The 13,503-nt window shown below is 37.5% G+C and overlaps 2 protein-coding genes across 2 annotated transcripts; both read right to left on the reverse strand.

The window, feature by feature from the left end:
- Positions 1 to 1,054: 1,054 nt before the first annotated feature.
- LOC122055046 lies at positions 1,055 to 3,097 on the reverse strand. Its single transcript, XM_042616445.1, has 9 exons — positions 2,941 to 3,097; positions 2,740 to 2,871; positions 2,609 to 2,661; positions 2,336 to 2,539; positions 2,171 to 2,263; positions 1,812 to 1,919; positions 1,652 to 1,737; positions 1,243 to 1,570; positions 1,055 to 1,156 (listed from the first exon to the last, which is right to left on the reverse strand). Exons 1-9 carry the CDS (start codon positions 3,095 to 3,097, stop codon positions 1,055 to 1,057), a joined length of 1,263 nt encoding a protein of 420 aa, XP_042472379.1.
- A 5,093-nt stretch (positions 3,098 to 8,190) lies between these two features.
- On the reverse strand, positions 8,191 to 9,639 carry LOC122055047. The gene has a single exon (XM_042616446.1). It carries the CDS (start codon positions 9,637 to 9,639, stop codon positions 8,191 to 8,193), a length of 1,449 nt encoding a protein of 482 aa, XP_042472380.1.
- Between the last annotated feature and the right edge of the window lie 3,864 nt (positions 9,640 to 13,503).

Below are 13,503 nucleotides of genomic sequence, written 5' to 3' on the forward strand. Positions count from 1 at the left end.
TTAACTCCACACTATAACACAAACATAATATTTTCTTCAATCTCCAAAATATATACAACTTTCAATAACAAGTTTTTCTCTATCAAAAAAAACATCAAAAGGCATGTGCTCCAAACAACAAAAGGCATGCGCTCCCAACGACAAAAGACGTGCTTCAAGCGACAAAAGACATTTGCTCCAACCTTCAATAGCAACCTTCAATAGAACCACCAAATTATATTCTATCAACATATTTGAATATATAATAAAAAAAATATTTAACAAAAGCTTATACCAAACAAGAAGACAAGTAAATATTTAACAAGATGGCAGTTTTGTTGTAGACTTTTCTTTAGTCCGTATGTTCAATCATCACCAATCAATAACCAAACTAAATTAGTTTAAAAACTAATAAAGTTTAACCAAACATAAAACCTATACTAGGTCACCAAACCTCATGCCACAGTAGAGAGCTAAATTCAATAAGTTTAACTGGGACATTGTGAATAAGCTTGCTGATTAAGAAAAATTCAAATTTGCAATTGTAACATGGAGACAAAAAACTAATGATGAATTAGGAGGGAATAAACAATTGCCTAGATTTGTTATCAAATTCTAACTTTGGATGAAATTGATGTTTACTGAAACTTAGGGTAAAAATCTAAACTAAATTAAGCAATTCACCCTTGTTAGATTATCATGCCAATATATATGCCAAAAGATATATATTAGTAATAGAAGACAAGTTTTGTTGTCCTCTGCGAGTGGGGTCTTGGCACACTTGGAAGTATGAACTATGCATGCACCAGTAGGGTTGATACAATAGCTTCTTGTTCCCACTATAATGCAGGAAAGAACATTCAGTAGACCTACAAGAACGAGTTCTTCGAGCTCTATGTTTATAGGTTTTGGGCCAGGTATCACAATAACTTTCACTGAGCTTAAGCTCTAATTAACACAGTTTATATACTCCTATAGGAAGAATTGTCTACAAAGTAAAAGCTTGGCAACAGTACAATATATATTATATAGCATGTACAAAGTAAAAGCTTGTGTAATTAAAAAACCAACCTCTCTAGTTATTATCTGTTTCTGGTGATGAGGAGGATCTACACCTATCTTCTTCCGCACGTGATGGAACTTGTTGTTGCATAATATTTGCAAACATAGCTGCCATCTACAAAAATAAATAAATTTGCTATTAATGTACTTAACAATACAAATAATTTTAAACAATTATTTTTTAGTGAGAAATGTTATTACTTGTGCCGGTAATAATTCGGGTCCACGAGAGCCCCCAACACTTCTCGACATCATACTTAACATTACTCGTGCAAAATTTTGGATCTGATCATTATCTTGCATTTGTTTTTTCATCAGCTCTATTTCTGTTTGTCGTTGTGCTTCTCGCAACTCCATATCTTTAATTTTCTCTCTCATTTCGTTAAATTTGTCCGTCAAATCTGAATTTGAGTGATAATCTTGCCAATACATTGAGGTACGTTTACATTGCTCTGGGAAAACTTGGCTAGGTAGCGCACCAGCTCCTAAACATCGCACCCGACCAGAATGCTCAGGTCCAAAAACCTCACTATATAAAGAATATAATTAAAGTCGAATCATATGTAACAACTTTTACAAAAATAAAATGAAATTATAAGTAAATTGTTACCGAAATGCCTCCTCATGAACTTCCAATGGTTGTGTTCCTTCAGGTTTATCTTGGAGGAGACGATCTACAGCCTCTTTAAGTAAATTCTAACAAGAAAATAATTTGTTACTATAAATAAAAAAATATATAAAAGTTAACTTAAAAAGTAAAATTTTATTACCTCAATTCGTATTGCCTCATCGTCAATAGCGGCACCTCCTTTCTTTCTACTTCTCCGACTTAATTGTTGTATTTCAATACGACTTGGTTTTCTACCATTCTCTTGAGACTAACAAGATAAGAAATCCACATTTAACACAAAATATTAATAGAATAAATTATTCTATAGGTGCAACAACTTATATTACTAATTTACACATTTCATCAAAAGCTAACTAATATAAATTACATTGCTTGTAATCAATGTTTAGAATCTCATAAAACCTTGAAACTTCAACGATAAGAGCATTAAAGTGTAAAACAATAAATGAACATTGAGAAACTAATTATAAAGAAGAAAAGAAAAAATTTGATTCTTACAAATTTATATTCCAATGACGGAATATTAGTGCATCCCTGTGCATGAGTCCCTTTCTTTTTGTTTGCATTTTCTCTATTGATTTTTGAAGTTTTCTGGCACAAAAATTTATAATGAAATTATAACATTTATAAACTTATGTCCAAAATAATTCATACTAGTAGTACCTCAGTAGACTTCCAATAGTTACATAAAACTTCCCAAGTTTGAGGTGTCAATCCATGAGGAATGGGTTGTATTGCAACAAGCTCTTCTAGTGAAGTATTTGAATCATAAGATGTAGCTTTCACTTCAGTCCTCCACCGTCTCCATGCGGCCCCCATCATTTGCATTATAACTCTTCTATGGTGATTGGGAATATAGAAACGTGCCTATAAACATAAAATAAAATATGTTCATGCTTTAAATTTAAAATTGAAGCTAAACTCTTGTAAACTTACGGTAACAAGTTTCCATGCATCATTCAGGCGATTTGCCGGCATTTTTCTCCAATCTAAAAAATGTAGGGGCAACACAAGTCCATTCCGTGCAATAGTCCCAATAAAATTTGCAAGCGTCGGTTGTAAATCACCGTAAGGTTGTCCCCTTTCATTGAATTCAACAACGAGCACATGATCAGGATGTAATGCATGAATATCTCTCATGATAGTCTTGCCACGTTTTCTTTGCTGACTTTGGGATGAAGACATGACCTCATTTTCAACTGAAAAAAGTAATTTGCACTTAGTGTTGCAAAAATAATTTACTGTTCATATCCAAAAATATTTTTCACCTTGTTCATTAACCTCCTCATTTTGTATCTCCAATGGTGAATGGGATGTTGTATATTGTGATTCATTTCCATCATCAACTCCTCTGTTACTTGATTCTTCTCTCCTAGATCGTCTTTGGCTATTTTGGATTAGCTTTCGCATTCTTTTGTTTGCCATTTTCGAAAGTTACCTACATAACACAATATAGAAATATAAGTGAACATCCATCATCAATATTGTCAAATAGATTACAAATGGATCAATAGGGAGGTATAATGCATGGTTGGTGGCCAATAAGATTGACTATATAGAGCCTTTCATTGAATTACAAAAGAATAATGTTAGCATTCTTCTCAATCGACCTTATTGTTTCTGATGTTCTCAAAAAAAAAATTCTGATTGTCTCTTGCAGGTGCTGGAAGGCCTCCTGCAGGTGCTCAAAAGAAGAAGCATACAAAATTGATAATTGGAATTGTAATAGGCAAGTAAAAAAGTTGGCTCAAAATTAGTGTCTTGCAGATGCCACCAAAACCAGAATTCTCTTGAATCTTCATTTAAAAGTTATGAATGTTATTAGAACACAATGTTTAGCTGCCAAGTTTCTATGTAAGTTGTGGTCAAAACATTTTCTTTGCACTTTGTATACCAGAGTAAACATTTGTCTTGCACTTGCTAACTGATCATTAGTAATCCTAATTTGTGTAGTGAGATTATAATAAAATCTTAAAATGAATGGCAATATATAACTAACCCACGATTGGAAATTGATAACTGCAAGTTTGGTTAAATATCATCAGTGACTACTTGAAGTTCAAGTGGGATGAGCTAATAAGACTTTGTTATTATAATAAACTTGTAATTAACATAACTCACAATCTAGTATAACATGATTGAAATTAATACATCAAAATTGACAAACTCTTTATCAAGAAAAAATTAGAGAGAAAGGACACAGCAGCGGACACAGCAGCAGCGATGAACACAGGACACAGCAGATAGGAATTAGGAAGACACAAGTAACAATAGGTTTACTTATATGCATCAGGAAATCACAGGCTCTTGTAAGACACATTAAGCAAGACCTAAAAGCCCTAATAGCAGATAGGAATCAGAAATAGGTCGGCGACGATAGCTAGGTCAAATAGTGTCAAGAGGAGGTTATGCTAGCTACGTACCTGGGAGGAGACAGAGGTTCCCCTTGCTGTGTAATTGGAAGGAGGAGGCGGAGGTCAGAGGCTCGTCGTCAGTGATGGGATGAATCCGATCGACGAAACAGAACACAACAGCGGGCACAGGAGCGGGCACAGCAGCGGCGATGAACACTTTGGCAGAATCGCGCGGTAGGAAATAGCGGGAGTAAGAAGAGGGGAGGGAGATACAGAGCAGCGAGCGTGAGAAGAGGGAGGGAGATACACGGACATTGGCATAATCGGGCGGTAGGAATTTAGGAAAATAGCGGGAGTGAGAAGAGGGAGGGAGATATAGCGGGAACGTGAAATTTTGGGTAATTTTGGGTGGTATTTGAGTGAGGGAAATTAATATAAAGTTTTATTTTTATTTTATTTTTATTTGAGTGAGGGAAATTAATTTGGGTGGTCCGATCCATAGATCTCTGGACCGATCAGGACTCATCCTGATCGGTCTGGAAGGAGTCTGATCGGTCTGTGGACCGATCAGCCTATGGGTGGATCGGTCCACAGACCGATCCCCCCTCTCGATTTGAGTCCCAGCGTCTTCTGATCCCTTCTTGCTGATCGATCTGTAGACCGATCAGATATCCCACAGAATGCTTCTGTGTGGTTACTGATCGGTCCACAGGCCGATCAGATAACCCACAGAAACTATCTGTGTGGTTTCTGATCGGTCCTTAGACCGATCAGAGACTTCAAGTATCACTGGATCGATCCCCCCTCTCGCTTTGAGTCCCAGCATCTTCTGATCCCTTCTTGCTGATCGATCTGTAGACCGATCAGATATCCCACAAAATGCTTCTGTGTGGTTACTGATCGGTCCACAGACCGATCAGATAACCCACAGAAACTCTCTGTGTGGTTTCTGATCGGTCCTTAGACCGATCAGAGACTTCAAGTATCACTGGATCGGTCTGTCGACCGATCCAGTCGCACAGAGTATCACTGGATCGGTCTGTTGATCGATCCAATGTCCCTGAGCTAGTTTTAGAGCCTCCCAGCCCTAAACCCTAACGTCTTCCTGGTCCAGAGAACGAGCTACCAAGCCCTCTCTGACCTAGTCCGGAGAACGAGCTACCGAGCCCTCTCCGACTTCGTCCAGTCCAGAGAACGAGCTACCGAGCCCTCTCTGACCTAGTCCGGAGAACGAGCTACCGAGCCCTCTCCGACCTCGTCTGGTCCAGAGAACGAGCTACCGAGCCCTCTCTGACCTCGTCCGGTCCAGAGAACGAGCTACCGAGCCCTCTCTGACCTAGTCCGGTCCAGAGAACGAGCTACCGAGCCCTCTCTGACCTAGTCCGGTCCAGAGAACGAGCTACTGAGCCCTCTCTGACCTAGTCCAGAGAACGAGCTGCCGAGCCCTCTCCGACTTCGCGTGCCGAGTATCCGTACTTGGACTTTTCCTCTCCTCATGATCAACCTTGATCATTAATCAGACTGAGCTTAATTAATATCTGATACAAACTTAAATCAGTGTCAACATCAAAACAACAGCCAGGTCAGACTGTATCAACAATCTCCCCCTTTTTGTTGTTTGACAACACGATTTAAGTTTAGATCAGAAATATTTTGTTGTTTGGCACAAAGGTAACTCAACAGTAGCAACATTTTGTAAACATGCTTCTCAATTCCTGAATTGCAATTTCTCAAAAACCACATTCAGAAATCAGAATTCAAGTTCCAATTCCTGCATTCATCTTCCTAAAATGTCACTATTGAAATAAAACCCAGCAGAATACCTTCACTTCAATTTCAGAATTTTGATTTCCAGGTGATTATAGCTTAGTTCATGGAGAGTGGAGCTCAGCAAATAATCTCATTTAGCATTGAAATAACAGGACAATAATGTCTAGTTGCTGCTGATAAGTAACAATTCTTGGTGATTATAGCTTGTTCGTTTTTTACGTAACAATTCCTGTTGATAGAGCTTTAGAATTCTAAAGATAGTTTCATCATAATGAACGACAATACAAAATCAACTAAAGCTTTCATCATCTGTTTCATTGTTCACAACTGGAAGAACATCAACTATTGAGCCCTCTACATCAGTTCTAATTAATTCAACATCTACTCTATTTACATCACCTAAAATCGATTCCATATTAGAAAAATTATTATGAATAAAATGCATCATATCCATATCATCTTCATTGCCCATGTTGTATGTATCTCTTGGTGTGTGACGAATGGCACAATACCAATCCTCCTCCTTTGGATCACGAACATAATAAACCATTTGAGCTTGCGTAGCCAAAATAAAAGGTTCATGTTGCTCACGTTCTCCTGTATGTATCAAGCGTGAAAAATTTAGCATTGAAAATCCAAATGGATCAATTTTGAAACCTGTAGCAATGTTAACCCAATCGCATTGAAAAAGAACAATTCGTCCACGACCACCATAATCAAGTGAGATGATATCAGTTAGTCGACCATAATAGATTGACTCATGATCATCATTATCATGCATCGCCTGCACCATAACTCCGCTATTCTGCACATTTTTGTTTTTTTCAGATTCCACCGTGCGAAATGCAAACCCATTTATGTTGAACCCATGATAACTAAATGCTACTGGATTTGGACCACGCGAAAGCACCCTAAGATCTAAGTCATCGATTCGTTCATTTACTCGATCAACCTATAAGGTACACATATAATTTTTTACAGTAAAAAAATTAACAAGTATATTTATTAAAAATTTATAATATCAAATAAATCACATATATTACTTACTCGTCTTGCAAACCATTCTGGAAATTGCATTCTAACCATGTCATCCAACTGAGAATTACTTGGGCGTTGGCCATATCTATGTCTTCTCTTCAGTTCATTTCTTATTTCACTGTTCAATATCAACATTAATATATAATTAGAAAAAATGATTGATCATAAAATAATAAAACATTATGCAAAAAAAATAAAAAATAGTAATACTTACTCAAGATATGGTTGCAACACTGCACAATTAGAGAGAATATATCTATGAGCTTGAGTCAGAGTTTTGTCATCCAAGGTAACTACTTGAAGCCCTTTTGTTGGTCGCCTTATATGTGGAAACATCGGTAGTGTGGGAAACTCATCATTTGGTGTCTCTTTATGTCGTGTTCCAGGATTGTTTAATGAGCTGTTACCATCTACATAACGAGAACAGAACACAACGCATTCATCTGCTAAATATGCCTCTGCAATGTTGGCCTCTGGTCGTGCTTTATTTCTAACAAAATTTTTAAGTTTCCCTAGATATCTTTCTATTGGGTACATCCATCGATAATGTACAGGCCCAGCAATTCTTGCTTCATACGCTAAATGTACCACCAAATGAACTATTATTGTGAAAAAAGATGGTGGAAATATTCTCTCTAATTGACATAAAACCAAAATAACTCCTTCTTCAGCCTTCTGTAATTCTTCTTCTTGTAGGGTCTTTGCACACACTGTTCTAAAATATTCACACAAAATAATAAGCGGAGCAGTTACCTTTTTTGACAACACGCGACGAAGAGCAATTGGAAGGAATTATTCCATCATAATATGACAATCATGGCTTTTCAAGCCCATAATCCTACAACGTCCAACATCCACACACTTTGAGATATCAGATGGCATACCATCAGGAACACGAATATCTTTTAATACAGAACAAAATATCTTTTTTTCATCTTTAGACATAGCGTAACATGCAGGTGGCAAATACTCTCTACCATCTGATTGTGCCCGAGGCCATAATTGTTTCATAATACCCAAATTCTTTAAATCTCTACGTGCTGCGTAATTATCTTTGCTCTTGTTGGCATCATCTAAAAGTGTTCCAACAATGTTGTCGCAAACATTTTTTTCAATATGCATAGGGTCCAAATTATGTCGGATCAAATTAAATTCCCAGTATGGAAGGCTAAAAAATATGCTTTGTTTTCTCCACATTTGTTCAATTGATCCTGTTTTTATTCTCACATTTGGTTTTGATGCATTACTCTTACCAAAAATTACATTCTTGTTTAAGGTCATTCATAGAACATCAGATCCCAACAATGGTGCCAAATCTAACTCACGTAGCTCTGGTTTGCCATAACTTGACATTGTTCACATTTCTGAATCTAGTGGTAGAAAACGACGATGCCCTCTGAATGACCACTTTTTGCCATGTTTTAGGTACACTGCATCTGTATTATCAGCACAAGTTGGGCATGCATTCTTGGCATATGTATTCCATCCAGACAAACAACCCAAACCAGGAAAATCACTAACTGTCCAAAGTAATGCAGCCCGCAGTTGAAACATTTTTTTGTCACAAGCATCAAATGTGGCAATTCCATTTTCCCATAAATCTTTCAATTCAGTCAATAGGGGGCGCAAATATACATCAATATCATTGCCAGGTGCTTTTGGACCTGGAATAAGGGTGGATAAAATAATAGAATAAGGCTTCATGCATTCCCAAGGCGGCAAATTGTAAGGCATCAGGACAATAGGCCAAGTACTATGTGAAGTGCTTTGATTTTTAAATGGATTAAACCCATCAGCGGCGAGTCCCAAGCGTACGTTTCTAGGATCAGACGCAAATTCATAATGACGTTCATCAAATTCCTTCCATGCTCGAGAATCAGCTGGATGCCTTAGATTTCCATCTGAAACACGTTTTTTGAAATGCCACTGCATATTTTCAGACGTCTTAGATAACATGAATAACCGTTGCAATCTTGGTTTCAATGGAAAATACCAAAAGACTTTGGCTGGAATTTTAACCTCGAGACGTTTTTTTCCACCTTTATACGATCTCCTTGATGATTTCTGCAAATTTTTCCATCTGGGAAGGTTACACACTTTGCAAGCCTGTTCATTCTCATTTTCTCCCCAATAAATCATGCAATCATTTGGACAAGCATGTATTTTTTCATAATGAAGTCCTAAACTAGAAATTAATTTCTTTGCTTCATAAAATGACTTAGGCACTTGAGCTTCAGATGGAAGTACTCGACGAAGGAAGTCCAACAATGCTGTAAATGACTTATCACTCCATTTTCCATTCACTTTCAGTTGAAATAACTCAACAAGGAATGACAGTTTAGAAAACTCTGTGCATCCGGTATATAGCTGTTGTTTCCCTTCCTCAATTAGTCGATAGAAATCTTTAACATTAGACTCCATCGGTGTATGACTTGTTGATGCTCCAATGTAATTTTCATTACTTGTAGATCCTTCATGAATTCCAAATGCATCATGCAACATTTCTTGTACCATCGGTTCATGGCTAGTTACTTCAGAAACTTGTTGCACTGAATAATGAAGTTCTTTGTTATCATGATCTTGTACAATTAGTTTTTCTCCATGAAAATTCCAAATGCGATAATCTTGTAAGATACCATTTATCATCAGATGTTCGTGTACTGTCTCACGATCATGACTCAATGAATTTATGCATTTGCAACAAGGACATGGTCTCGTGACATCTGGAGCCGCATCACCAAATGCATAAAGTAAAAAATATAGGATTCCCACCCGATACTCAAGACTGCCACGTGGCGCAGCCATCCATTACTTCTGCATAATTTGATGCTGTTCAATAATTTATAAAAGTTAAAACATTGAAGCAAGATTTATCAAAATTAAAGAAACTTCGTAGATAAAATTTCAAAGAACTCAATAAACATATATATACAATTCCTAAATATAAAAATGAAGCTTAGCATCATAGACACATTGTAAGCAAACTACAATAATAAAATTGAAAGATAATACGAATAACTTGCAGAAAAAGACAAATTAAATTAAGGGATTCATTGGAAAAATTTACAAATCTACCGGCCAACACAAATAAAAACATAATCGATTATAATTTTTATCACCATTAACATATAAAAACATTGTCAGCATACGAAAACTAAACCAAGAAATTACCTCGAGAAACAAAAATCAAAGACGATTTATGATGTTGATGTCGAAGGATGATGCTAGGGTGCAATTAATGTGATGTGTCGCTAGAATAGAGAGGATCGCTGGAACATAGATGGTCGATAGAAAAGAGAAGGTCGCTGAAACAAAGAGGGTCGCCGAAATAGAAAGGTTTGATGGAATTGTGAAAATAATATGAGATGCGAGCATGTTTTTTTATTAATCTCGTAGGTACCCTTTAGAAGCGGTCGTAAGTAACCTTTAGAAGCGGTTTCGAACCGCTCCTAAAAGAAACTTATAGGAACGGTTCTAATAACTGATTCTATATGTGTCAAATAGCAACGGTTTATCAACCGCTTCAAAAAAACTCAACTGAAGCGGTTTTAAGAGCGGTTAAACTTGACCGATTCTATTGGGTCTGCTTTTACAAGCGCTTTATCAACCGCTGCTAATATTGCGGTTCTAATGTCCAATTTTTTTGTAGTGTCAGAAAGAAGAATTATAGTGAATTGTCAAAGGTATGATCAAGGATCGTTGGTCTTGTTGGTACCCCAAGGTTATTTTGATGTGATCAAACAAGTTAGGTTAGGTCCTGTTGTGTTTAATCCTATGTCTAAGTGTGCAGAAACTTACGAGCACAGGATGTCTAGCAAAAGACGCAGCTAGCAAGAAGGACCGCATGGGAGAGAGCTAACGGACTCGTCGCGTCTGAGGGACGAGGTGCTGTGGAAGAGTACGCGGGCGGACGAGAAGGAGGCGCGCGACATTTTCGAGGGACGAGAAACCCGGAGCGGAAGCTTGCTCGAGAAGGGGGGAAGTTGGGTTTGGGTGAGCCCTATTCTGGATGGCTGAGATCACCTAAGCAAAAAGAATTAGAGCGGAAGACCCAGACTGAGGTGAGCAAAACTGGAGCAGAAGGTCCGGACTCAGTCCGAGCGCTCGGAACAGGATTTTATCGAGATCACATTTGACCGTGATTTGTTGTGAAGGAGATAAAGTTTTATCCCCCTCCAAATGGCTGGAACCTTTCCAAGTGCCCCAAGCAGGGCTATATAAGCAGCCCTGCTCCCATAAGCTAAATAGAATAAGAATTATTCAAGCAACACTTGTACATGCTTCTTTGTCTATTTTAGCTTCATCTTTATATGCTTCATCGCTGTAAAGAGGCTTCTCCGCCTGAAGGAGAAATTAGCGTGACTTTACTCTTTGGATTAACAACTTCCCCGGTTGTAACCAAGCAAAATTCTCTGTGTCTCTATCTTTTTAGTTTATTTTTTATTTTATCTATGCAAGTGTTTTATTCTAAGTTATAAGTCTGAGAAAGGTATTTGTTTTGTTTAATTTGTGCAGGGGCTATTCACCCCTCCCTCTAGCCGGCCGCTAAGGGTCCTAACAGGTCTTGGAGTAAGAGTCGACCTAAGCTCTGAACCAAGTAACCAAAACGAGTTCTTTATTTTCCGTTGCACTACTCTTGTTTCAACGCCTCAAAAGAAAAAGTTTTTAACGTGCGATATTTGACCCCCACCTCCTCTATGCATCTTTCGATCCTTCAGTTGGGTTCTTCTTTTGGTTTATCCCCAAATCCTCATGGGATATGAATCTCATGATTTTGGCATCAAGGCCATGTTAATATGGTAGATCCATACCATAAACATACATTTCATCGAACAAGAAATATACAAACTTAATAGATTAAATGAAAAGATGTTCACATATCAAAAGGATTACTCCCTACATCCTAGAATAAAAAAAAACTACTTTATAACAAAGGGATTACAAATAAAAGACACTAATAAAAGCATTAATACAATCCAAAACAAAGAATAGAGATGACGAAATGATTAGGGAGAAGATTCCCAATGTCTTGGGTATCATTCCTTGCTCCGGAGGTAGACAAATCATCTTGATGGAAGAAGATGACTTCTCTAGGGTTTCCCCTAGAGGGGGAAACTCTCTCCAAGGAAGGGGATGAAGTCCCTCTGGTCCAAGATGTCAAACAAGGGTTTGCTTGACCCTTTTATACCTCCTCTCAAGCTGTCCAGATCTGTAGGTTTATATGGCTCCACCATAATAGATTTTTTGACCCTTAGACCCTATTTTCTTAGGTTGGACCCTAAATCAAAGTTATAGATCTTAAAATTATCTACATTTCTATAGGCGTCATGACCTGTAACTCTAACCAAGTCAAAAGTGTTGGATCGTAAAGTTCACTAGAAGGGGGATGAATATCAATCGTTGAAAATCGTAAATTGAGTTGAGTAAGCAGCGGAAATAGAAAAATAAGAACAATGCTAACACACTAAGTTTTTTACTTGGTTTGTATCCTTTGTCGACTCCTACTCCAAGGCCCGCACTCGTCGAGTGCTTTCATTGGCCAATCCACTAATAGTTCATAAAAAGAATTACAAGATTAGTACAAGAACTATACAACTGAATTACCGACAACAAGAAAATTAAAATGTAGTCACAGGTTGTCAAAGGATCTTCCCAGCATCGCAAGAACAGTGTGTAATAGAGCAATCATAGAAGAAAGTTGTTATTCTTTGCTCCTGGTGGAGGTCGGTTTATATAGGAAGCTTCAGGCGCCCGGATCCCTTCCGGGCGCCTGGAGCGTGACGTCGGCTCAGCCAATCAGCGTGCTCCACGTTGTGACAAGATAAACTTTTGCATTCCGGGCGCCCGACCTCTTTTTTCCAGCAAAAGTTTTTTTTTTGCAAAAAAAAGATTAGTCCGAGGCAATAAATATTATACTACCATAGAAAATAAAAGTTAGCACAAATATATATATAAACAGAGTAGTAATTAGATTCTATCTCCTCGAAACTAGAATCTAGTCACGACCTCAACTTAGATTTTCAAAATGGATCTAAGTTGGATTGACGCTTATAGTTCCCTCAAACAGGGAACACGTCCTCACTAAGTCACTCCCCTCCAGTGACTTTACTTACCTTTTGTCAGACATCCGGTCAGCCCGTCGACCTATCTGCTCTTCGTGCCAGCTATCCAATCGGCCCATTGACCTAGATGGACTTCGTGTCAAATATCCGATCGGGCCGTCGACCTATCTGGACTTTGTACCAGCTATCCGGTCAGCCCGTCGACCTAGCTGGATTTCTTGCCAGATATCCAGTCGGCCCGTCGACCTATCTGGACTTCTCCTACACACTAAGTTAGATTGTTATATCACAAGTTCCTATGTATTTGTATCAATTTCTTGATGAAATAAATTGCCTCAAATATTAATTTCATCCAATATATTGAGATCCATAATTTTTTTAACATGAATGAGTTTAAAAAATCTAACTCTTGTTAAGAAAATTACGAATCTCAACATATTAGGTGGAATTGATATTTGAGGTCATTTATGTCATCAGGAGATCAATACAAATATATAGAAATTGGTTTCATACTATTTCGAAATCTCTATTTTTATATATTGAATTTTGTATGCATTTTATTTATATTTTTAAAAAATTACCAATTTTACGACGAACCTCTATATTC

This window comes from Zingiber officinale, chromosome 3B, assembly GCF_018446385.1.
Source record: "Zingiber officinale cultivar Zhangliang chromosome 3B, Zo_v1.1, whole genome shotgun sequence".
NCBI lineage: Eukaryota > Viridiplantae > Streptophyta > Magnoliopsida > Zingiberales > Zingiberaceae > Zingiber > Zingiber officinale.

Coding starts and splice junctions, on each gene's coding strand:
- LOC122055046 (XM_042616445.1), bottom strand. CDS start 3,097: ATGGCAAACAAAAGAATGCGAAAGCTAATCCAAAATAGCCAAAGACGA. Junction 2,662..2,739: donor TGAAAGGGGACAACCTTACG/GTGATTTACAAC, acceptor TACATTTTTTAG/ATTGGAGAAAAATGCCGGCA. Junction 1,920..2,170: donor CGTCATTGGAATATAAATTT/GTAAGAATCAAA, acceptor TTATCTTGTTAG/TCTCAAGAGAATGGTAGAAA.
- LOC122055047 (XM_042616446.1), bottom strand. CDS start 9,639: ATGGCTGCGCCACGTGGCAGTCTTGAGTATCGGGTGGGAATCCTATAT.